The sequence below is a fragment of the Hibiscus syriacus genome, unplaced genomic scaffold (genome assembly GCF_006381635.1).
Source record: "Hibiscus syriacus cultivar Baekdansim isolate YM2019G1 unplaced genomic scaffold, ASM638163v2 tig00110402_pilon, whole genome shotgun sequence".
Classification (NCBI taxonomy): Eukaryota; Viridiplantae; Streptophyta; class Magnoliopsida; order Malvales; family Malvaceae; genus Hibiscus; species Hibiscus syriacus.
Window position 1 is genome coordinate 411,327 of NW_024062722.1, and position 25,809 is coordinate 437,135.

Genomic DNA, 25,809 nt, shown 5'->3' on the forward strand with positions numbered 1-25,809 from the left:
GGGAGGACGCTTCAATTGGTGGCCCAAATCATTCTTTGTGTAGAGTCACTTTTTGTTAATGGACATTTCATTATTTTTGTACGGGTTTGTAATGATATTGTTTAAGTAAAGTCTCGGGTTTGAGTCATTGTGTATGTAGATCCAACATTCTTCAATGCATCAATACACATGTCTTAAAGAATGACCGTGGATTAACCGGTAGCCGAAAATCATGCTCGGTCTTTCGACCACATTCGGATCCATATCTTACAGTGCAAATGAGTCGGGATAGAATGTAAAGGAGGCGCATGGCGGACAAATGAGTTCCGGTTTCAGCAAAAGGAAAAGACATAGTTCTATACATCGAGTGTTCTTACCGAGTTCAACAACACCTTCGGGGAGATATTCATCAAAGCGTCGCGATGAAGAAATAAACCGGAAAGGACCGAATACAGAATAGATCGTTTCCATTTTGTACTAACCACAACCACCACCATTTTGAGCGACGGCTCCGTCTCTTGAACCGGATGGACCTTGTGCCAGCCCGTAGCCGAGCTTGATGCCAGAAGACTGCAATAGTTTCCAAGAAAAAGGGCTTAGGTAAGACATACTTCATGAAAACCGGATGGAGCTTGATGACAAAAGCCCGTTTTCCTTTGCAAACTGCTCGCCCTCTTCTTTGCTAACGGCTCTCCGGTGAGAAAGATCGGACTTGTTTCCGATTAGCACGATTGTCATGTTGGGATTCGCATGCTGAAGCGCATCTTCCAACCAGCTTGCCAGATGATTAAACGTTTCTCTCCTGGTCAAGTGTACAGATTTGCAGTTTAGTGAAGAAAGCTCGAATCTTTCCGAAACCAGAATTGAAAGAAAAACGAATTTATGCGTTTAGGCCGTAAAAATCGTTTATTTGTTAACAAAGAAATACAAAATTAAAAATATGAATAGTTAGATGATCGTTTTATAATTTTTAATAATCGATGCACTAAAAAAATAGTATTTTTGAGGCGTTTTTACCCAAAAATCATCCTGACAAGAATTAATTACATGTTAGGCATTGTTTCATCAAATTTTACCAATCTAGCACCCTTTTTGACAAGGCACGGATCGCCATTCGCGACTTTGCGGGGTTTCGTCTGTGTTGGTGACACATCATGAAATGCGCGAATGGTTATCCGCGCCTTATCCGAGCTGGCGCCACGTAAGGGTAAAGTGCGGATCACCATCTGCGTCTTTCTGGGATTCTGTCGTGCCTGTAAGGCGCATATGTCCAATTAATTTCCAACCGTTCACACCTCCCACATTAATTACCCCATCCGACCAAACCCCTCCTATCTCCCTATAAATACCTTCTCCCTTCTTTATTCAAACACACACCAAATTCTCAAACCCTCTCAAAATTCGGTCAAATTCTATTAAGAAGGTAAAATAGTTTTACTATATTATAATAAATTAATAATTTATTATTTTGTGGAGTCACCTCGGTACAGATCGTAAGAAGTTGTTGATGAATGTCTCCCCATTGAACTTGATGGGATGACATCATGATATGGATTTCCCATTATGGCGTTAAAATCATTACACATTACTGTAGTTGGGTTGTCAACTTGATCAGTTTGTTGAGTTAGTCCATAGTGGGAGCATAATGACATACCACGAACAACACGCACTTCACCAAATTTCGCATACATTTATGTATCGGCGTCTAAATAATGATTTTGAGAATCAACCATCATTGCAACATCATCATCGTTCGATAGTTCAAACGTTGTATAAGTTAACGGAAACACCGATGTTGGAAATCTGTACTGAAGTGAGGACAATCTTCTAGGACTTCCAACATAAACCTTCATTGAAATCTTCGTTATCAGTTCCTCAAGAGTTATTTTTCTCTTGAAGGATATTTTGACATAATGATTTGATACGAACACTTTAGATGCACGCAGTTCCAAGTTAATGCCGGATAAAAAGGATTTCGGTTATAGTTTTCCTTGCGATGGTCCGGGCCAAGGTGGTACTTATGATATTTCGGCATGGGACGCATTTTATTTGACGGTTTTCTGGATGTTAAATTCCATTGGAATAAAAAATTTAAAAATATTCATAATAATTTAAATAATATAATTTTATATTGTTAACGTATCAAAAAAATGTCTCGACGTATGATCTCACTTTCCAATTTTATAACCGCAAAAAAATAATAAAAAATAAATAGTAAAATAAATATTTTTCAAATAATCATATATAAAATAAATATAATATTAAAAAAATACCTTTGAATAAAAGATCGAAATAATTGGTGAAGCAAATATAAGAGAAATTGATGCGGTGATGTTTACGGTTGAAGGGGTGTTATTTATAGGCGAGGGGAGAGTTTAAAGTCAGAGAAATTCGGAACCAATAATGGAAGATGCGGATGGTGATTCGAGCCTTACAGGCGTGTGTCAGAATTCATAAAGGTGTGGATCACCATCCGCTCCTTAGCCTTACGTGGAGCCAGCTCTGATAAGGCGCGGATAGTCCGTGGCACCAGCTCGGACGAAACACGGCAAATGCGCGGATGACGATCTGTGCCTTGCCAGAAAGGATACTAGATCGATAAAATTTACTGAAATGATGCCTGACGGGTAATTAATTCCTGTCAAGGTGATTTTTGAATAAAAACGTAATCTTTTGAATCATTAAAGGACATCTTTTACAAATCCGGTTAATTAAAACACTATCCCGTAAAAAATATGGCTAAAATCTCAGATTTAGTCGATTCGAGAACTAACTTAGATTCTCGGATTAATATATAATAGATAAATGAATGGGTAGATCTGGGATCCACCAATACAAAGACAAGATAAGAATATAATTCAAAACATCTTCTATCACATCCGAAGTATCCTTTACTAGAGTTACTTACGAGATGAGCAGCTCGTGAGTAGCTCGAACTCGATTTGATCAAAATTTGATAAACGCTCAAATTGAGTTGGCTCGACTCGATTTGATCAAAATTCGATAAACGCTCAAATTGAGTTCGCGAGCAGCTTGTTATTTTAAAAAAATATATTTTAGTAATTACTTCAAAATTATTTCATTAAAAAATAAATCTAAATAATAATTATTAATTTATTAATAAAAAATAAAAAATAATAAGTTAACTAATCTATTATTTTTAATAAATAATAAAATATTATTAATTAATAATATTATTTTAATACAAAAAACCCAATCCTAATATCCTCATATAGTATTAGTAAATTTTATTTTTAGTTAAAAAAATAAGGTAATTTTTTTAGTGAGCTTAACGAGCAACGAGTCGAGCTTAACGAGCAACGAGTCGAATTGAGCAGCAAATTTATTTAACGAGCACAAGTCGAGCATAATTTTAACGAGCTTAATGAGCAATGAGTCTAAGCAAATTTTTTTAAAGATCACGAGTCGAGCACTGCTTAACTCGTGATCGACTCGCTTGATAAATACCCCTATCCTTTACTCAAATAGTTAAATTTCACTGATCAATATGTGATAAATCTAGAATATAAATGATAAAATTATATATATTTTTTAAAATCAATGATAAAATTGAATAAAAATAAATAAAAGTGACCAATTCATGTAGTTTGCCCAAATATAATAAAATATGGATAAGTGTCCTAAGCGGAATGTGAGAGACATACACGCGCTAGAACTTCCTTCCCATTTGAAAACTTCCCATTCGAAAACACGCGCTAGAACTTCCCGTTTGAAAACTTCCCATTTGAAAACACGCGCCAGAACTTCCCGTTTAAAAACGAAACGAGTTCAAAAAATTTAATCATTCCAGATTTTTCGTTTCCATCGAGCATTATTTGGATCTCCCGCACGAACTAGAGGTATTCGAATTTCTCTGTTTATTCTTCTTGTAGGGTAATGGGTTCTTAGCTTCTTCTTCTTCTTTTGATGATATGAAACGGCGATGTTCTTCTTTTTTTTCGGCAAGTGAATTTACGCCTTTTTTTTTACTAATTAGTTTGATTTGGGTTCTGTTTTGGTTTAGGAATCGAGAATTTCCATAGATATTTTAGATTATGGGGGCCATTTGTTCAAAGGAGGAGATAGATCGACATCGTTCGGATCCATCCGCTTGGGATGCTTATATTCCCAATTATGGTGAAGGAAATCCATATTATGAGCCCTTACTTCCTCCTACATACGGTTTAACTTATACTGATTTCTCCCCGAGTGCCCCGCCGTATCCGGAGGATAGTCATACCGACAGCTCAGCTACCACATCCCCAAGTTCTACTTATGATAGACTGGTACGAAACCTTTAACACAATTCTTCCGTCTTCTATTGAGAATAAATGTCCTTAGCATTCGATTTCCGATCCGAAATCCTAAGGGAGCAAAGACTTGAAATTGTTCACTGCATATTTAATACTTATTTTCTGTTGCAAATGATTTTAACAGCTTTGTCAAATCTGCTTTGTTAACTCGAAAGACACGGCATTCGGTTGCGGACATCTGGTATAACATCTCGATACACTTGTTCTCGTCTGTTCTTGGTGTACATCGTAGACGAAGATGCTAACATAATTCTTCCCTTTTTCTTTTTTCTTCTCTTAGACCTGTGAAGGATGTGCCGAGGACCTCCGAGTGTGTCCGATATGCCGGAGTCCGATCCAAACCAAAACAAAGCTATACTTTTGAACGTATACACACACAAAGAAGAGAGAACACATTGCTTGCCCATTATTTATGGTTGATTTGTTATTGAGAACATGCACATTGTGATAGGTTATACGGGAGGAGGCTTCAATTGGTGGCCCAAATCATTCTTTGTGTAGAGTCACTTTTTGTTGATGGACATTTCATTATTTTTGTACGGTTTGTAACTTGATATTGTTTAAGTAAAGTTTCGGGATTGTAACTTGATATTGTTTAAGTAAAGTTTCGGGTTTGAGTCATTGTTTATGTAGAAAATTCTTGTTGGGAGATTCACTCACCAAAGTCAGGTGTACGACACAGTTCAGTCCGGATTAGTTAAATGCAACCACCAATTCTCAATTTAATAGAAATTACTAAATGGATCATTTTAGGTGGCGAGAGGAACAAACAAGGGTTCATCTATGCAAACCCATCAACTGCAGATCCAACACTCTTCAATGCATCAATATGCATGTCTTAAAGAATGACCGTGGATTAACCGGTAGCCGGAAATCATGCTCGGTCCTCCGACCACATTTGGATCCATATCTTACAGTGCAAATGAGTCGGGATAGAATGTAAAGGAGGCACGTGGAGGACAAATGAGTTCCGGGTTCAGTACAAGGAAAAGACAGTTCTATACATCGAGTGTTCTTACCGAGTTCAACACCACCTTCGGGGAGATATTCATCAAAGCGTCGCGATGTAGAAATAAACCGGAAAGGACCGAATACAGAATAGATCGTTTCCATTTTGTACTAACCACAACCACCACCATTTTGAGCGACGGCTCCGTCTCTTGAACCGGATGGACCTTGTGCCAGCCCGTAGCCGAGCTTGGTGCCAGAAGACTGCAATAGTTTCCAAGAAAAAGGGCTTAGGTAAGACATACTTCATGAAAAGCAGAGTTGGTCTCCCGATTAATGAAAGATGCTTACTGGTTCGAATCGGATTTAATCAAGTTATGACCCGATTATTACCTCACTGGATGCATCGAAGACTCCTTCCCAGATGTTCTGAAGAATCTTGGCAGCGGTCTTCACGAAGGCCTACAAGTTAATTCCGCATTTCAGTTAAAGATGTTCGTTAAAACACGTAAATATTACGATATAAATCCTTACCTCCTCGACGTTTTGCGCCGTTCTCGCGGATGCTTCCAAGAACAAAAGCCCGTTTTCCTTTGCAAACTGTTCACCCTCTTCTTTGCTAACGGCTCTCCGGTGAGAAAGATCGGACTTGTTTCCGATTAGCACGATTGTCATGTTGGGATTCGCATGCTGTCTCGCGCATCTTCCAACCAGCTTGCCAGATGATTAAACGTTTCTCTCCTGGTCAAGTGTACAGATTTGCAGTTTAGTGAAGAAAGCTCGAATCTTTCCGAAACCAGAATTGAAAGAAAAACGAATTTATGCGTATAGGCCGTAAAAGTCGTGATAAAAGAATAGAACAATCGGTCTCGTCTTCTTAACAAAGAGAATGAAAAAGTAGAAGCAAGAATGATCCTTCACCTCGGACCAAGATACGTCGCAAAAAATAAAAGCAATAAAAGCTTCGGACCTGGTTATATCGTAGACAAGTAGAGCTCCAGCGGCTCCTCTATAGTAAGATCTGGTGATGGACCTGAAGGATTCTTGCCCGGCCTGAAATATAAGCAAACAAAAGCTTCCGTTCAAATCGTAAGCAATAATATAAAAACACGAAGACACGACCAACAAAATAACCATAACCGAGACGAAATAAGCCATCAAATGCATCAAATAAGCAACGATACCATTGGTTCTACATTCCTAGAGTAGGAAATAACCGACAAAGGAATGACGAACGCCTCAAGATAGTCTCGTTTTTCATGAAGTTCCTCTTAAAGAACAGAACTACTACCAAATGCAATCTATATCACCAATTTCCGAAAGGACTAACTGACACTTTTCCTTGCAAGATTACTAAAAGACTTTTCCTCTATTCACTCTCACAAATCCGAGAAATCTCGGACTGTAAACCAACCCCATACCAATCAAACAAAAAAAATACAGCTCGTATTTCCCCTCATAAAGTGAATTACGATTCACAAGCTCCCAAATATGAACTCTTGCGCATCCAACATATACCTATAATTGAGATGAAATAAGTCGTCGAATGCTACGTTTTGTCCCAAAAGCTGGGGATTTTGTTCAGGGAGGCCGAGATAAAATTGTAAACTTTGAAGGGCACAAAGCTAAAATTTGTGTTAAAAGCGCTTCAATTGAATTATTAGTTTTCGGGACGAGCCAATAGTGAAAGATTTATGTTCAACCTAGGGCTATGAAATGGCTTAGACCGAATGTCCGCTTTTCAAGAGGGGCTAAAGACTAATTTTACCATTTTTTAACCAACCCTGGCTTCACCCTGTTTCAGTAGGAAGCAGTTTGACAAAAGAATAACTGACCGACCAAGATTATATCGTTCTTTCGTAAAAGTAAGAGATCCTCTAAAACAACCGAAAAACTACCAAATGCGGTCTATATCAACGATATCCGAGACAGAGATTCATTCGAGGGCTAACTTATACTTCTCCTAACAAGATTACAAAGTTCAAAAGCTTTCACTTATGCTCTCAGCTCACTCTCACAAATCCAACGATTCTCGACCCTACTCCATACGAATCAAACAAGAAACAAGTCATTTTCCCCACACGATGAATTTTGATCCGCAAGCTCCTAAATATGAACCCTTAAAACCCAACAGCCAAAACTTCATTACTGTAACATCGGATACCCTAAAAATCGATAATTTAAACTTAAAAATGAAGATTCCCCACAGAAACCCCAATCTTCACAAGCTCTGACACTCTTTGCGGCACCTATACCCAAATTATGTTATACTCACGCCCAAAGGCAAGCATTACTATTTGAATGTCATCCGACATATTTGAATGAAACCCTAAACCCTAAATATCAAACCCCTAAACCCTATAACCATAAACACTAAAAAGAGCACGGCATCAATACAATCCTGAGGAAGAAATGGTCCAAATTTTAATACTTTTGTTTGACGAACAGAAACCCTAATCTTCACAAGCTCTAACAATCGCTTCGGCTCCTATACCCAAATTATGCTATATTCCTACCCAAAAGCAAAATAAGAAATTTTGCGATACACAAACTGTGTAAAATTTAGACTACACATGCATTACTATAGAATGTCATCCGACATATTTGAATGAAACCCTAAACATTGAACCATGAATGTTAAACCCTAAACCCTACATAAACACTGAAAAGAACATGGCATCAATATTCAATATAACCCTAAGGAAGAAATGATCCAAATCTTAGTTCTTTTATTTGAAGAACAGAAACCCTAATCTTCCCAAGTCCTAAATTAAGTAATTCAAACCCAATAGCTAAAAGAAATCAAATTTTTTGAATAACTTTTCAGCAAATAACCAAACAAAGAGTACCAAAAAAGGGAAGAGAAAGAAGATTCATACAGTATCCCAGATTTGAAGCTTGATGGGTCGGCCATCAATGGTGACCATCCGAGCACCGAATTCAACACCGATGGTTAAATCATGAACCGGTTGGAATCTCTTGTCGGTAAACTGCAAGAGCAAACATGATTTTCCCACGCCTGTAAAAAAAAACCCATTAAAACCCATAGAAAAACTTTGAACAATTTGTTTTAAAAAAAGGGATTTTCAGAAAGCTTTTAGAGAGATAGAGAGAGAGACAGAGAGGGTATACCAGTGTCGCCGATGATGATGTACTTGAAAAGATATTCGTAACACATGGGTTTTTTTTTTCTTCACTACGTCGTCGTTTCCGGAGCTTCTTTGGTTTCAATGGAAAAATGGTTTTGAAGAAGAAGAAGAGGAGAGATGTACGGAGACGTTAGATTTTCCGACAAGTTATCTGTTTTGTCCATGCCTTTGCTTACTTTTGAAGGTTTTGGTTTGGTCGGAATCGGGGGATTTCTTGGCCTCCTCTTTAATTGTAGGGTAAAACACGAATTTAGTCATCCAACTATCATTTTAATTTCGTTTTAATCATTCAAACTTTTAATTCGTTTTTATTTCTGTCTTTACCGTGATTTTTCGTTAATTTTTATTGACGTGACAGTTAATTTTTTTTTGTTGATATGGCAGTCGACCCTTCTTCTTCTTCTTCAGTCCGTCTCCCCACTCTTACTGCTTTCCAACGGCCCGAAACCACTCTCTCTCTACTTCTTTTCTTCCTTATGGCGATGTCGACAAAAGAGCTCATGCATCAACAGAGGGTGTCAACAAATTCTTGAAGCCATCAGTTACTGGTTTCCTTTTACAGAAGGTAGGATATGGCATTCGAACTTGGTTAGCTTTCAATTGCTGCATTCAAATAGACATGATTTCTAGTAAATTCATCATTGGTTTGACTCCGACACTGCGTTTAAACTACTATGAAGTTTTCTTTTATTTATTTTATTATTATTATTTTTGGATAAGTAATTTATATTCATCTAAAGGAAAGCAGCAAAGCTGCTACAAAGAAACAATCAACGTACTAAATCAGACCCCAATTAGTGAACAGAATCCTATTAACATCATCAATCCTATGTATACAATCCCTATACAACTTGATTTTTACAGCCTCTTTAATCATCTATACAACTGTGTCAGCTGAACGAGCATGTCCCCTAAAACACCTATAGTTTCGCTCCTCCCAAATGTAGTACAGGAAACCAATCCAAGCAAACTTCAGAATTTGCACCCGGAGAGATTTACCTTTCAAGTTGGCAACCAACCAGCTAAGATAATCATCCCAACTTTGCATGTCATAACGAACCTCACATAAGGCTAAGATAGTCCTCCAGACTTCCTTAGCAAAGAAACAACTTGTAAAGAGATGGTCACGGGATTTTAAACCAGATCCACACACAACACAATCAGTTTCTATAATCAAGCCAAATCGAGTCAGCCTATTCTTGGTAGGTAATCTTTTGAGGAAGACCATCCACGAGATAAGGGAGAACTTGGGTATATGACCAGGGAACCAAACGATTTTGTGCCAGTTAACCTTCTCCCTACTGACTCTAATGTTGTCCCAAATTCATCTGCCTTTAATGCGGCACCAATATGTACCAGGAGAAAACAACCTTCTTGTCTCTTCTCTTAGCCCCAGCAACTTCTTCATAATCCAACTGAAGTGGCTTTTGCAGTCAACATCCCAGAAATTCTCATTTTTAAAACAGTACTCGTGCAACCATGCAATCCAAAGAGAGCCATTGTTAGCTAGAATATTTTTAATAAGCAGTAAACAACATGTTTTATTCCAAAGAGCTAGGTCCCAAAGTCCCAAGCCCCCCTCTGATTTCAGTGAACAAATCTGGCTCCAGCCCACACGTGCTCCTCTAGCTGGGGAGTCACAACATTTCCAGAAAAACGCATGTAAATCCTCTCTATGTCCTTGATGATCCCCTTAGGGAGGATGAGCTGCCTGCTCCAATAGCTGAAAATACTAAAGAGAACAGTCTTAACAAGTTGCAGTCTGCCACCAAAGTTAAGTTTCTTAGTGGACCATTGACTAAGCTTTCCATTAATTCTCCCCAAGAGGGCAGCACAGTCCTTACTAGTGAGTTTACGAGTAATTAAGGGAACCTCGAGATATCTAACTGGTTGTTGAGCCACCCTAAATCCAACAACTGACTGAATTCGATTAAGAGCGCTATCATTCAAGCCACAAGCATAAAGTTCAGTCTTCATTGCATTAAATTTTATTATTATTGTTCTTGTCACATTTTTAATGTTTTAGGTTCCCTTGTATTCATTTGCTTCCTATCTTGTTACAGGAGCTGGACTTGGTGGTGCAGTTTCAAGCCCCAGAAGGCCATTCTCTACCATTGTGGGTGGCTCAAAGGTCTCTTCCAGGACTGGAGTCATCAAATCACTCCTTGAGAAATGTGACCACCTCCTTCTGGGTGGTGATATGATTTTCACATTTTACAATGCCTATCAGATGGTTCATCCCTGGTAGAGGAAGATAAGCTTGACCTTGCAACATCCCTCCTTGCCAAGGCAAAGGCGAAGGAAGTGTCTCTCTTGTTACCTACTGATGTGGTCGTTGCAGACAAGCTCGCCCCTAATGCGACCAACAAGGCTTGTTTCTACTTTGTACCCCGTCCAAGTCGCCGCTGTAGAAAAGGTCGGAGTTGCTAGTGTCACGAGCCACATATCAACCGGTGGTGGTGCCAGTTTAGAATTGTTGGAAGGGAAGGAGCTTCCAGGTGTGATTGCCCTCGACGAGGCTACTCTGGTTGCCGTGTAAGATCAAATCAAATTTTCGGTAGTTTATTCAGTTTCGTAATCGAGATATAAATCGTTCTACGATGAAATTGGTTCTTGTTCCACGATGAAATAAAATATTCTATGGATGAGGCAAAAGTAAAAATAAACTAAAAGTTTGATGATTGTATTGCAGGTTTCAAAAGTTAGGTGATCAAAATGCAAGTGTCTTAAAAGTTCGGGGACTATTTAAATACTTTACCCTTAATATATTTCATAATTCTCTGCTTGATTTTTCACGATGACGCATATGTAATTTTCTTTTTATACGTGCCAATTGTAAAGGATGAGACTTGAATCTCAAATGCAACGGGTCGAGTCCTCTAGCACGGATAACCTCGGTTTCTTCTCGCTATATTCGACAATGGCCGATGGCGGAAGACTTCCGATACAGATTTCGTGCACCGTCGTAAAGAGAGGAAACAACTCGAGCCATCCACGGTGGCTTAAAACTTCAGAGACCTCTCTTGCCGTAGATACACCCTACGTACGGTAAATGAATAACATCAGTTACTTCTGAATCAAGAAACTTGGTATCGGAAATATAATCGATTTCGTGCGGAACATTGGATTTACGTTTTCCGACTAACGTTAAATAGTTTCGAGATGTACCTGTAATTTCTGGCCTTGCAGCATCTCAGCTTCAAGCTCATCGAAAGATCTGTACACCAGAGATGTTATGGCCAGAATTTTCATTTTGTAATGGCAAACACTTTTCCATTAAGGCTAACCTTTTTCCTCCATTCCTAGCAAACGCCTCGGCGACTTTCCGGTTTCTTCCTCCCACTACGACGAACGGCATAGTTTTAGAATCGAAGTAGATAAATCATCTCAAACAATCTAAAGATACACGTTTTTCTTACGGCACGTCGTGATGACATCTGCAACTCCGCAGCTCTCGAAGAAGGTACTATCCCTAACGGACGAAAACAACAGTTTGGAGAAAGCTCTCATCTCTCGTAGACCGATTCTCATTATCGCAGCCTTACGAATTGCGTTAGGAACGATAAGAAATGATGCAGCCAGGGATAGTTAAGAACTATACGAAAGAACGAGGCCGAAAGAACCCCATTTATACTAACCTTCGTGTTATTTCCCATGTCAAGTCCATCCACGAAACCTGTATGATGACGGATTAGGATCGGTTTTGATTCGTAAGCTTATGTAGAAGGATGAAAACAAGATGTTACGGCGTTATGTACCGGCTGCGATGGTGACGATATTCTTCAAGGTACCACATAGTTCAACCCCTTCCACATCTTGGACCTGTTTGTTCATACAAAAAGAAGGGCAGAGTATTTCTTAAACCCAATTGCATCACAATCTGTTCTTCCTGCTCTCTACTGATTCAACGGTTCGTTGCAACGGTACAACGGTACAACGGTACAACCATTAAGATTTACGGATAATATTGAAACCCGAAAGAAAAGGCATATCGATATTACTCACAGGAGTGACCATGAAATAAGGAGTACTGAATAATTTAACCCATTGCTCGGCAATCTCTCGATTGTCTCGGTATCCAACAGTTGCTTCACTGAACTTCTCCACAGCAATCTACAGGTTCAATCGATCAACAAATGAGAAAACGAATGGAAAAATGACACTTGAATCGTGCATTTGAACTTCTCGAGTAAACCGATCGGTTACCTCGTTTGCGATATTCGCCCCCATTAGAACCGAACAATTGATGCGGAGTTGCTCGGATATAAGATTGGAGATCATACAAGGGCCTTCCGTTTTGACCTCCATTCCTTTAATAAGAGAAATAGCCTCAACTTCTCCCCTTACTTTACCAGCAAGCCTCTTGCATATACCCTCCATGAACTGATGAGGGGTCACAAACACCAACATGTTCGCATCTCTAACTGCACGATTTTGATTTCGATTTCGACAACATCCATCACTTAACACAAGCACTCGTGAATATAAACCAACCGAAAACAAATTGATTACCTGTATCGTCGAGGTTGGGATCGGCAACGACGTTTTTACCGAGCTTAATACCCGGGAGATATTTAACATTTTCCTAGTGAAAGAAACCCAAATTCCAGTTAGGTAAAAATCTACAAACCAAATCAAACAAATGAACGAATGTTCTCAAGTGCTCACATTGGTTTTGTTAATAACATCAGTAAGCTTCTCACCGGTTTGCAATGTCTCCTCAAACACCCACATCCTCACTTCATCTAAAATTTTCCATTACAATTAAGTGTCGGTATTCGATAGAGTAATATCGAGTCAAAAGATTTCGAGTTAATCAAATAGACCTCTCCATACTTTTTCATAATATAAATACGGTTCAAGTACACAAATGATCCCGATTATAGGGTGTTGCTTTGTTGATTACTAACTACTAAAAATTTTACGACAATCTAAGCTGAAAGTTAATTTACTTAATGGGATATGATAAAATTTAATATCTTGATTTCAACAGATTATAATATTTCAGTCATCATTTAATATTAAGCACAAAATATCTTAATTTTTTAATAATAATAGACGATTTTAGAACATATAAATAATCGAATATCCATTCACTTTTAATAATTGAGAGATTCAACAAAGTAATATTTTATCTGTATATATTCAACTTTTTCAATCCAAGTATTTTAGCATCAAATTCAAGTTAAATAGAATAATTCAATTTTTTGTTTTCGAATCAAGTTTAGGCTACCCTAATCAATTAAACCCCGAATCGAAAAAGAAAGTGAAGGGTAAGAAAAATACCATGAAAAGAGTTGAGCTTGAGAGTGTTGGAAGCAATGAGCTTAGCAGCAACACTACCCCAATTGCCACTACCAACAACAGCGACCTTCGATTTGAACCCATCATTCCCAGATTTGTTTTCACTTCCAATGGCGGGCTCAAAGGCGGGAGCCATTGAAATGAAAGTGGAGAAACGAGAGGAAGAGAAGATGAAAGACAAGAGAGACGAAGAAGAAGAAGGGTATAAGGGGAAACGGAAGCGCATGAGGGGCGGAGATGACAGACAGGTTTTCGTGAAAAACTATGAAACAACGTTACCTTCTTTTGCTTCGTTTTTTTCTTTTTTGTTGAAATCTGGCGATCTACTCTATCTTCCTTTGATTTATCTTTTTGGGTTTTTTGGACCTTATTTTGCAGAGTAATTTTCTCTGGCTTGGCTGTTTTCGGATATTTATGAGTGAAATGAACAGTATGAGTGAGGAAGATGAACCAAAACCACATGGAAATTGGTTTGGGTTCATTTTTTTTCTTACACAAATAGGGCAATTTTGCCCCAATCCTGTGGGATAATTATTTAGTCTAATATGACACTACATATTTTATTTTTTTGAATTACGACATTTGTTACGAAACTCGTCAAGTGGATATGATGAGTTTATTTGTCACTCTGACGTGATTAAATTTAATGAAAAATTATATCTTATTAGAACTCGTCACTTTGACTTGACGAGTTTGAATAAAAAAATTATTTAGTCAAACTCGTTATGTGGACGTGACAAGTTTCTATTGTATTGTAACATTTGTTGTATATGTCAAATTAATTTTAGAGATGACCTAATGGATTAATTTTTTTACCCGTCTGGCCTATTGAGACAATTTTGCCCAAAACACTTCGATAAGTCCCATTTTCATGTTTCTCTATACATTCTAGCAGGCACGAACCAAGTGATTTTCGTGATAAATTAATTGTTGTTATTCTTTAAAGACTCGAGTTCGAGCATTGAGAATGCCATGAGTGTAAGCATTCAATGTCAAGAATTTGAGAGTGTTTTGTGAACATATACTACTTATAATTGTCCTATATTAAAAAAACAATATATTTTGCCCAACATACTCTCAATATTTCCATGCTTCTTTCTCATTTGGTTAAAATATGCTTTGTGTCCTTTATGTATACTTTACTCCAATTTATCGCAAGTAGCAAACGTTAGGGTTGTAAATGAGACGAGATAAATCGTGAGCTATCCGAGATTAATTCGGTTAGAGCTCGAAATACTCACTTGAATAGACTTGACTCGAGTTCTTAACGAGTCGAAACGAGCTACTTGATTCTCAACTCGAAAAGCTCGCGAGCAATTCGAAAAATCATTTATTAAAATTTTATTTTTTTAAAAAATATTAATAATTTTAAGATTTATCTGTCTATTTCTTGAAAAGAATGTAGTATAAGATAGAGGTGAGCAAAACTCGACTCGAAAATTTGATTTTTTTTTCAATTTTGAGTTATTCGAGTCAACTGAATTATAAACTCGGTTTTCGAGTCGAGTTGAAATTTCGAAATTTCAAGTTACTCGAAAAATAAAAAATTTGACTAAGTATTTTGACAGCTTTACGATTTAGTCCCTAATTTCATTATTTCTTCAATTTCTCCTTCATTTTAAGTCAATTTTTACCAAATTTGAAACACATACTCCTAAACCATAGTAAAATACATGTGTACTTTAAATTCCTCTATTTGATAACAACTTTTTTATTTTTCAGTTTAGTCCTTCAATTTTTCATAATCTCCTTATTTCTTGAATTCATCATTTATTTTAAATCCGCTTTTACCAAATTTGAGTCACATGCTCATAAACTATAGTATAATACATGTGTACTTTAAATTCCTCTTTTTGATAACAAATTTTTTATTTTTCAGTTTAGTCATTCAATTTTTCATAATCTCCTTATTTCTTCAATTTGTGATTTATTTTAAGTCTTTTTTTTACCAAAATTGAACCCCATGCTAGTATACCAGAATAGAATACCTATGTAACTTCAATTGTTATTTTTTACTAGAGATGTACTCTCTTTTTTATTTAGTCCCTTAACTTTGTATTTTACTCAATTTGGTCTTTTGACTATAGTTGTTTGCAAATTCTTTCTTCTCATCAATTTCTTGACTCATTTATACTCCCATCGATATTTTACCCTCTGCAAACACACTTTTTATGACCAAAATAAACATATATTTTATATATCATATATATATTATGTATATATATATTGTATAAATATTATTATTATTTTATTAAACTAACACATTTTACATTTGTTTCATTTCTGCATCAGACCCAAAATTATATTACAACGTGGCCCAGCAGAATATACATTGGCCCAACAAGCCTGTGTGGAATAGTGCTCGAACAATAGGGTTTCCAGAAACCCTAGCATGCCTCGTGCTCCCAGCCAGCGCCGCATGGTCAACATGCCCTCAATCGAGTCTCTCGCCCCATGCAACCACCGCCTCTTTTCACGACCATTTCTCGCATGTTCATCAAGAACAACAAACGTGTGTTAGCAAAACTCCAAAGCAACCAACAAGCAATAGATTTCTAGTACAGTTAGGAGTCTAAAAATAGAGGGTTTTTTTACTATAAATTAATGTTAGCAACACACGATTAGGGGAGGAGAGTTTACACGATTTGCACAGATTACACATGCAAAATAGCCGAGAATCAAAAGCACTTGTAACATTCGGAAATACGAAATAAAAGCAAAAAATTCAAGCAAAACTACGAGCATTATCAAGGCAAAACCAAAACTTTTTTGAGTGTTTGTGAAGAACAAAAGGTAAAGTTCATACCTTTCTTCGTTTTGGTGGCTTGCATGTCGTTCCTTTCGTGTTATTTTTTATTCAAACCACAAAAAGAAGGGTTTATCGACCGAGGAACAATGTGAGGCCATTCTTTTTTTCGAAGATCTTTCTTCCTAGATCTACACTTTTCTGGGATGATTTTTGGAAAACGATTTTGATTTTTGAAAAGAAAATTCAAAAAGCATTTAAAAAAAGAAAAAATAAGAGGTTTTCGTCGCCGATGATCGGCGGTCGGCGAGGCGGCGCGGTGGTCGATTTCTGGAAACCATGGTCGTGTTCTTCATCCCTCAAGAACACGCGAAGAACATATATAGGATTTAGAGGATTTTGTTTTGATCTGTTTCGAACCAAATGAAAATTATGAGAAGTGTTAGTGGCTTTTAGGCTTTATATTGAACCCGATCCAGCCCTCCGACCCGACCCATCAGCAGCTAGACCCGCGTGTTTTTGAATAAAATAGGGTAAACTACCCTTTTGGTCCCTCGTCGTTTTTAAAGCGTTATCTTGACCCCTAAATTGAGTTTATATCTTAATATTTCTTTGCAATTTGAACTCTAATTTGTGGTTCTTTCGATTTAATCCCTACACAATTTAATTAATTAATTAATTTATTTATTTTCTCATTTTTATATTACATTATATTATATATTCATATATTTTTCTTTCTTAACTTATTTATTTTATATTATATATATATATATTTAATTATATTTTTCTACTTTTTATATTTCTTTTTTTTTGGTTTTTTACTATTATTATATATTTTACATAATTTTTCATCTTTATTTTATTTTATTATTTTATTATATTCTTTTTTCCCTTTACTTATTTTCTATATTTTACCTTTATTTTTATTTTTATGACGTTTATTTTCTTTATCCATATTTTATTTATTTTATTTACTTTATCTTTGTCATTTTCATTATTTTTTTTCTTCATATTATGTCACGCATTTCATTTGTTTTTATTTCATTGTCTATAGTTTTTTCATTATTTTTATCTAACATATTTCTTGGTTTCTTAAGGGTACACTTTTAAGTTAATCAAAGGTAAATAATTCAGATCAATTGTTAACTTTTCTAATTAAACCTGCAATTTTCTTAACGTAAGACAACTGGAAATTATGTAGTACCGAAATGGCAGTTCAAGGGTGCTAACCCTTCCTTGACTGTAATTGATTCCCGAATCCGACACATCTTTGGAAAGACACAGATCAGGTAAGAAATAGGGTATCTGATCAACCCATTTGTTTTAAAATAAATGATCGGTGGCGACTCCATATCATTTTCCTAAGTCGAAGCCCAATTCCGGGGCCCAGCCGAAAGACGGTCGCGACAGCTTGGCGACTCCACTGGGGACGCAAGTAAGTGAGTCAGGCTAAGGTAATTTCCAGTTGTCTTTTCAATGAAAAGGGTGAGTTTGAATTTTAAGGTAACATTTTGATCTTTATTGCTTATCTTTGATTATATTTTCGAGTAAATAGTTGTACTAACCGTTTTCTAATGGTTTCAGCCTTCCAAACTCGTTTTTTCCTCTAAGGATCTATACTCGAGCTCTGAACCCTATTTTAAGTGGGGGTAAAAGTGACATCTTCGTGTGAATTTATTCACCATGTGGGCTTAGCAAGTAGCCTTCGGGATTCATATACCTTATGTCTTCGTGTGAATTTATTCACCGTGCGGGTATAAGGGAATGTGTCCTCTCGAGTTTAACTTAGTCCACACAAGCCTGCTATGGGTTTAAGACTAAGGGTCTGGCAAGCCCAAGGGGGCACCAACAAGGAGAACTCAGGTATTGTTTTTTAGAACCTAAACTGAGAGACCATGGAGAATTAGAGCCTACCCCGAAACCACATTCCAAAACATATGATATTTTTACCCTAACCATGTTTTTTTGTGTTTTTTTTCCTTCCGTCATTTTTTTGATTTATTTATTTATTTTTATTTTACTAACTCTTTTGCTTTCATGATTGTTTTTTTTATCATTCACATCATTCGAAAGAGGTGTTGATCTACCAAAAATGTGTTTGTTAAACATGAATAATCTGCATTAATGGACAAAGGGGTTGTAATACAATAGATAAAAATACAGAGGATAGTCTACAAGGCGACTATGTGTCACATTCAATCCCGAAGACGTGGCTCCTACAATTGAAGAACATATCACTCTATTACGTTATAAAGGACTCAGAGTGAATCGGGTTTACATAAAGCACAATGAAAGTCTATCTTGGAAGAACTGGCTGGCAGAGGTTGCAGGGGCAAGATAAAGGTTACTGGTCTTGGGAGTCCCTTTAAAGACAACAATGGCAAAACGATAGTTGAAATTAGAGACTATTGCTGACACAGACAAATGAACTTTACATAGGGCTCCAATGACGTATTCGTTAGGAACAAGCTCAACAAAAGATAAATGCCAGAGACACAGTCATTCGAGACTTCATGGACCAGTACAAAAAGAAACTCAACACTTGCACGGTTCATCCAGAGAAGCCGGAGCGGTTCAACAGGTTATTCAACTGGTTACAGACGAAGGCAGAAGACTAATCAACATGTCAGAAGCTGTCATTATATTTTTTGTCTCTTAAAAGATAAAACACTTTTGTCCCCAATAAGGTTTATTCATAATAATAGGCACATTTTTTTTTGGATCAATGCCTCGGACATTTCATGCATCATGCATTTAGACATATTTTGCATTTTGTTTTCTTTGCATTCACATTAACTAACTAAAGAGTACTTCGATAAAGGAATAAATATTGGATACACCACCTCAAGCGTTGGACACACCCCATCCGCATAACACTCGCTTAAAAAATAGGTGAATGGAGGCCAAAATCATTCAAATCGAAGAGAATATGGCAAAATTATAGAAAGAGCTGGAAGATAAAATGGCTCAGAACAGTAAGAGTACCCTGGATTCCATCGCGAGAAGCTAGGAGTCCTTAGTCAACCAAATCGTGGCTAAGTTTTCTAGTTTACAACAATAAGCAAGTACACCCATAGTAGGTGCGTCTGAGGGGGTAACCATATCACCAATCCCACAGGTGGTTATTTCACCCGGGATCTTACCTGGACCACAAGAAAACTCTTCTTCTACAAAAGAAAAAGCATAATCTGCTGCGAATGTACAAACTTCCACAACCTGTCCTGACAACCATCCGGATGATTACAATATCCCGGATTTCAATAAAGAGGACAAAGCGAAAAATATGGAAGAGAATATCAGAATGTTGGAAAATCAGATGAAGATGGTCCAAAGAGACCATGATTATTATGGAGTAGACGCAATGGAGTTTAGCCTAGTTACAGATTTGGTGCTTCCACTAAAGTTTAAGGTCTCAGAGTTCGAGAAGTTCGACGGGAACAGTTGCACTTCCGCTCATATCACTATGTTTTGTCGGAAGATGACATGATATGGGGGAAACGACCAACTCTTGATCTACTGCTTCTAGGAGAGCATGTCTGGTTCAGCTATCCGGTGGTACAACCAGCTCAGCCGAACTCATATTAAGACATGGAAAGACTTAGCCAATTCTTTCTTAGAGAAATACAAGCATATTAACGATATGAGACCAGACCGGGTTATGCTACAAAGCCTGGAGAAAAAACACAATGAAAGTTTTCGACAATACGCACAACGATGGAGGGATTTTGCTGTGCAAGTTCATCCACCTTTGGATGAAAAAGAAACCATGAATTTGTTTGTACAAACCCTGAAGACACCTTACTTTGGGCACCTGGTAGCAATCACATCGGGGAGTTTCTCAGACCTAGTTATGGCTGGTGAGATGATCGAACTAGCTATAAAACAAGGAAAAATTGAGGAAGGAGACTCTAGTGAGAAGTCTCCCATGAAGAACAAAGAGCGAGAGATCAACAATGTCAACACCTACAACACTAACAAAGGTTTTACGATCTCAACCACTGCAGCTATACCATCCGGTACTTCTAAACGAACTCAAAGAGAACCAAGGAACGAAAGGGGACCTTACCTGACTAATCTGGGGATTAGACATCATAATGTATTCCATAAAAAGACTCGCATCAGTCCAATCCTAATGATATATGAGGAGTTGCTCCCAACGCTAGTTGAGAAGAATCTTGTGACTCTGGTTCAATCCAAACCTAGAGAGACATCATATCTTGAAGGTCATGATATTAACGCCATATGCAGTTATCATATCAGGAGCTCAGGGCACACCACTGAGAAATGTGGGGCATTGAAACGTAAGGTCCAAGATCTGATCGATTCAAGGGCATTTACTTTCGATATGTAATGAGGCATTCTGATCAAGAGTCAGATGGGGCATCTATCTGGAATTTTATTGCATTATCCAGTATATCATCTTGTTTGAAATTGTTTTTCTTTTGTGCTTCTTATGTTTAAAAGTCATTTATCGTTCAAACATTTTAAATAAAGTACTTCCTTTTGAGGAAATGAACAAATTTTAATCTTGAATTCCTTGAATATCACCTTAATTAAAAGCTTTTTAATAATTGAGGTTGTAAATCTTTGACAAATGACAAGATTGAACCCCACAAAACAAGGAACCCTTGATCCTAATTTAAAAGATACACCAAACTACATGCCCTTCTCTTACGGGGACCGAGCTAGTTTTCTATTCTCATGAAGAGTCCATCAAGGAACGGATAAAATGGGGCATCTAGTACCTGAAATTGCAAAGCTAATTGGTTTCTACTTCTGTCAATGACGTTCAATGATGATCATGATCTTCTTAAATGGAATGGTCAAGTAGGTGAATCTAGTTTAGGTCAGTTGCTTGGGAATTGAACTCTAACGATGAGATTTTCTGACTTTCAAAAACACATAGACTATAACAGGTTCTTCTTAACAAACTTAAGAAATTGGATCCGTATACCCAGATTATAATATTATATATATACAATAAAGCTTGAGTTATCCCTCTAGAGCAATTGGTTAAACACCCCGACTTTATGGATAATATTCAGCTAGCCTGATAAAGGTGATTATACTATACAATAAAGCTTGAGATGTCCCTCTAAGGCAATTGGTTAAACGCTCTGGCTTTATGGATAAGATTCAGCTAACCTGATAAAGGTATTTACATATTGAGCTGTTCCTCTAGAGCGATTGGTTAAACGCCTCGGCTTTATGGATTCAGCTAGCCAGACAATGGCGAATTAAATTTATTTAAATAAGGAGTTTCGATAGAAATGGACTAAGGGAGTTAAAGAACACATGTTATAGTCAAATACATACGAGCACTCAAGAATCTCATTTTTAGACCGATATTTCTGCACCACCTTTGTTAGAGGAGCTTACAAAGCTTGAACAAATAGAAGATTTCAGAGAACTGAAACAGAAGTATTCTGAAAGGTCTAGCCGTTGATTATGCTAGTTGTGTCATTTTGTTCGCCTCCGATCAAAATGTCAAATCAAGAAAAAGGGTATGCCATGATCTTCACGATGATCGAATCGATGAAACAAACCTTAATAACCCATCTCTAAACCAACTTTTCAATCTTGATATTTGTCAAAGGTTTCCAGCTATCAAAGATTAAAAGAGCATTTGATTCTTTTGATATCCAATGAACTCCGGTTTTATGATTTGCTTCAATTGTGAAACCTAGAAGGAGGCAATATTTTTCAAAACTCTTTGTCATATTTTTCAAAATTTTGAAAAGTCAAAGGAAGAAAAGCATTTTCAAACAAGATAAGTTCTCTGGAAGCATGTCTTGGAATTCAACAGATATCCCTCTGAAGCTCAAGATTGAAGTTGGGGCAAAGGAAGCCATTTTTGGGGCAAAATTTGATAATTGTCTTAGGTTGAGGTTTACGAGAGTACACCCCGGTGAAAATGAAGACAAACTAAGAGAATGAAGACTGCTCACGCAATTATTCCCTTTACGGATTAACATTCTGAACATCGGATTTAAGCATGACAACCAGGGATTGAGATTTCCATCCAAACCCTAAAATAACATGTTTTTCATATACATTTTAGGCATACATAAGAGCATCGCATCCATAGCATCGCATATGTGCATAATTTTTGCAGATTCATGCTAGAGTCAATTTCAACTTCACAGCGAAAGATATTGAACTCAAAAGAAGTGCAATTTACAAGTGTGGATCGTAACTTCACAATGAAGGACATCCAATTAAAAGCTCAATTTCATAGCGGATGAGCCATCCACGATTTCAACTTCACAAAAAAGGATATCGTGCCCGATTAAGTGATTTAGTGTCACAACAAACATGTTATCCACATATTTGACTTCCTTAAGTCAACAATTAAAGCTTCTGAAAGGATTTCTTTAACATGCATGAACAAGAAGATTATCGATCACCTTTGAGATTGTTTCTCTCGAAACAAAGGGGTTGTCTCGCTCAAGACTAATTTACTCAAAACAAAGTTTTGTCTCTCTTGAGACGATTTCTCTTAAAAAAATTGTCTCTCTTGAGACATTTTCTCTTAATACAAATTTTGTCTCTCTTGAGATAGTTTCCCTTGAAACAAAAATATTTGAATCTGTTTTCCTTGAAACAAATTTCGTCTCCCTTGAGACAGTTTCTTTTAAAACAAATTTTATCTCTCTTGAGACATTTTCTATTAAAAAATTTTTGTCTCTCTTGAGACATTTTCTCTTAAAACAAATTTTGTCTCTCTTGAGACAGTTTCCCTTAAAACAAAATCTTTGAATCTATTTTCCTTAAAACAAATTTCGTCTCCCTTGAGACAGTTTCTTTTAAAACAAATTTTGTCTCTCTTGAGACATTTTCTCTTAAAACAAATTTTGTCTCTCTTGAGACAGTTTCTCTTGAAACAAAATCTTTGAATATGTTTTCCTTGAAACAAATTTCATCTCCATTAAGACAATTTTTTTTAAAACAATTTTTGTCTCTCTTGAGACATTTTCTCTTAAAAATTTTGTCTCTCTTGAGACAGTTTCCCTTGAAACAAAATCTTTGAATTTATTTCCCTTAAAACAAAAAACCTTGAGACAGTTTCTCTTGAAACACAAAAGCCTTTAAAATTGTTTCTCTTGAAACACAAAAAAAAAACCTTTGAAAATGTTCCTCTTGAAACACCAAACCTTCGAGTTCAGTTACGCTCAGCTCAAAGGCACATCATTCATAGCATAACTTAAGTCGATAAAAGCTATCTGTCAAGGAAGACCTTTCAAGTTCGATCTCATTCAGCTTGAGTGTCTATCAACCACCTGGTGAAGTCAAAGAATTACTTTCCAGTCAAATTTTTAGCCAAGGTCTTTAAATTGGGAAGAATACCAAAGTGGACTACAATTTGGCAATAAGAAGTCACATTCTGATTCAAATTCTGAATTGCGGCTTCAATTTCATTTCAAGATGGACCCGACTTCACAACTTAGGAGCCATTCACAACTCACCTCACGACGAGAGAGTCATTTCAGGATTTAATTCAAATAGACAAATCAGTCTCAACATCGGATTTCAACTCTACAACAGAAGATATTCGATGGGAATTGACCCCTATATGGATGGTGTTTGATATATTCATGTTAGACGAAAAGTGTGTCTTTTAATTTTTGCCCTATACCCGTTACCCGACTATGGGCAAAGAGGGGCAGCTGTAGACACACTTTTTATGACCAAAATAAACATATATTTATATATTATATATATATATTATGTATATATATATATATATTGTATAAATATTATTATTATTTTATTAAACTAACACATTTTACATTTGTTTTATTTCTGCATCAGACCTAAAATTACATTACAACGTGGCCCAACAGAATATACATTGGCCCAACAAGCCCGTATGGAATAGTTCCCGAACAAAAGGGTTTCCAAAAACCCTAGCATGCCTCGTGATCCCAACCAGCGCCGTATGGTCAATATGCCCTCAACCGAGTCTCTCGCCCCATGCAACCACCGCCTCTTTTCACGGCCATTTCTCGCATGTTCAACAAGCACAACAAATGTGTGTTAGCAAAACTCCAAAGCAACCAACAAGCAATAGATTTCTAGTACATTTAGGAGTATGAAAATATAGGTTTTTTTGTACTATAAATTAATGTTAGCAACACACGATTAAGGGAGGAGAGTTTACACGATTTGCACAGATTACACACCCAAAATAGCCGAGAATCAGAAGCACTTGTAACATTCGAAAATACAAAATAAAAGCAAAAACTTTGAGCAAAACTACGAGCAATATCAAGGCAAAACCGATTTTTTTTTGAGTGTTTGTGAAGAACAAAAGGTAAAGTTCATACCTTTCTTCGTTTTGGTGGATTGCATGTCGTTCCTTCCGTGTTATTTTTTATTCAACCCACAAAAAGAAGGGTTTTTCGGTCGAGGAACAAAGTGAGGCCATTCTTTTTTTCGAAGATCTTTCTTCCTAAATCTACACTTTTCCGTGATGATTTTTGGAAAACGGTTTTGATTTTTGAAAAGGAAATTCGAAAAGCATTTAAAAAAGAAAAAAAAAGAGGTTTTCGTCGCCGATGAACGGCGGTCAGCGAGGGGGCGCGGTGGTCGATTTCTGGTAACCACGACCGTGTTCTTCATCCCTCAAGAACACGCGAAGAACATACAGAGGATTTAGAGGATTTTGTTTTGATCCGTTTTAAACCAAATGAAAATTATGAGAAGTTTTAGTGGCTTTTAGGCTTTATACTGAACCCGATCCAACCCTCCGACCAGACCCATCAGTAGCTAGACCCGTGTGTTTTTTAATAAAATAGGGTAAAATACCATTTTGGTCCCTCGTCGTTTTTAAAGTGTTATCTTAACCCCTTAACTGAGTTTATATCTTAATATTTCTTTGCAATTTGAACTCCAATTTGTGGTTCTTTCGATTTAATCCCTACGCAATTTTATTTATTTATTTATTTTCTTATTTTTATATTACATTATATTATATATTCATATATTTTTCTTTCTTAACTTATTTATTTTATATTATATATATATATATATAAAATTATAATTATATTTTTTCTACTTTTTATATTTCTTTATTTTTGATTTTTTACTATTATTATATATTTTACATATTTTTTCATCTTTATTTTATTATTTTATTTTATTACTTTTTCCCTTTATTTATTTTCTATATTTTACCTTTATTTTTATCACGTTTATTTTCTTTATCATTATTTTCTTTACTTTTATTTACCTTTACCTTTACTTTATCTTTTTCATTTTTTTTTTATTTTTTTCTTCATATTATGTCATGCATTTCATTTGTTTTTATTTAATTGTCTCTAGTTTTTTTCATTATTTTTTATCTAACATATTTCTTGGTTTCTTAAGG

The 25,809-nt window shown here is 36.4% G+C and overlaps 3 protein-coding genes and 1 pseudogene across 3 annotated transcripts; 1 reads left to right on the plus strand and 3 right to left on the minus strand.

Annotated features, from left to right (window-relative positions):
* Positions 1-456: 456 nt before the first annotated feature.
* On the minus strand, positions 457-1,093 carry LOC120123688 (ras-related protein RABB1b-like). The gene is made up of 3 exons (XM_039142523.1): positions 1,056-1,093; positions 667-781; positions 457-549 (listed from the first exon to the last, which is right to left on the minus strand). Exons 1-3 carry the CDS (start codon positions 1,091-1,093, stop codon positions 457-459), a joined length of 246 nt encoding a protein of 81 aa, XP_038998454.1.
* A 4,303-nt stretch (positions 1,094-5,396) lies between these two features.
* On the minus strand, positions 5,397-8,498 carry LOC120123621 (annotated as a pseudogene).
* LOC120123689 (phosphoglycerate kinase 2, chloroplastic-like) lies at positions 8,479-10,928 on the plus strand. Its single transcript, XM_039142524.1, has 6 exons — positions 8,479-8,508; positions 8,574-8,626; positions 8,774-8,977; positions 10,087-10,235; positions 10,453-10,622; positions 10,731-10,928. Exons 1-6 carry the CDS (start codon positions 8,479-8,481, stop codon positions 10,926-10,928), a joined length of 804 nt encoding a protein of 267 aa, XP_038998455.1.
* A 162-nt stretch (positions 10,929-11,090) lies between these two features.
* Positions 11,091-14,071, minus strand: LOC120123620 (glycerol-3-phosphate dehydrogenase [NAD(+)]-like). The gene is made up of 11 exons (XM_039142468.1): positions 13,676-14,071; positions 13,058-13,134; positions 12,902-12,974; positions 12,596-12,813; positions 12,395-12,502; positions 12,148-12,211; positions 12,028-12,065; positions 11,809-11,929; positions 11,677-11,731; positions 11,558-11,606; positions 11,091-11,428 (listed from the first exon to the last, which is right to left on the minus strand). The coding sequence occupies exons 1-11, from the start codon at positions 13,917-13,919 to the stop codon at positions 11,246-11,248; spliced, it is 1,230 nt and encodes a 409-aa protein (XP_038998399.1). The 5' UTR covers positions 13,920-14,071; the 3' UTR covers positions 11,091-11,245.
* Between the last annotated feature and the right edge of the window lie 11,738 nt (positions 14,072-25,809).

Bases quoted from the DNA above. Each gene is read 5' to 3' on its own strand.
- LOC120123689 (XM_039142524.1), top strand. From the start codon at position 8,479: ATGGTTTTGAAGAAGAAGAAGAGGAGAGAT. The intron at 8,978-10,086 runs GTTAGCTTTCAA...TGATCCCCTTAG, and splicing joins GGATATGGCATTCGAACTTG to GGAGGATGAGCTGCCTGCTC. The intron at 10,236-10,452 runs GTGAGTTTACGA...ATCTTGTTACAG, and splicing joins GGGCAGCACAGTCCTTACTA to GAGCTGGACTTGGTGGTGCA.
- LOC120123688 (XM_039142523.1), bottom strand. From the start codon at position 1,093: ATGGCGATCCGTGCCTTGTCAAAAAGGGTGCTAGATTG. The intron at 782-1,055 runs GTAAAATTTGAT...ACACTTGACCAG, and splicing joins TCAAAAAGGGTGCTAGATTG to GAGAGAAACGTTTAATCATC. The intron at 550-666 runs GTTAGCAAAGAA...AAACTATTGCAG, and splicing joins ATCTTTCTCACCGGAGAGCC to TCTTCTGGCATCAAGCTCGG.
- LOC120123620 (XM_039142468.1), bottom strand. From the start codon at position 13,919: ATGCGCTTCCGTTTCCCCTTATACCCTTCTTCTTCTTCGTCTCTCTTG. The intron at 13,135-13,675 runs GTATTTTTCTTA...GGAAAATTTTAG, and splicing joins CAAGCTCAACTCTTTTCATG to ATGAAGTGAGGATGTGGGTG. The intron at 11,930-12,027 runs GTTAGTATAAAT...GCAATTCGTAAG, and splicing joins ACATGGGAAATAACACGAAG to GCTGCGATAATGAGAATCGG.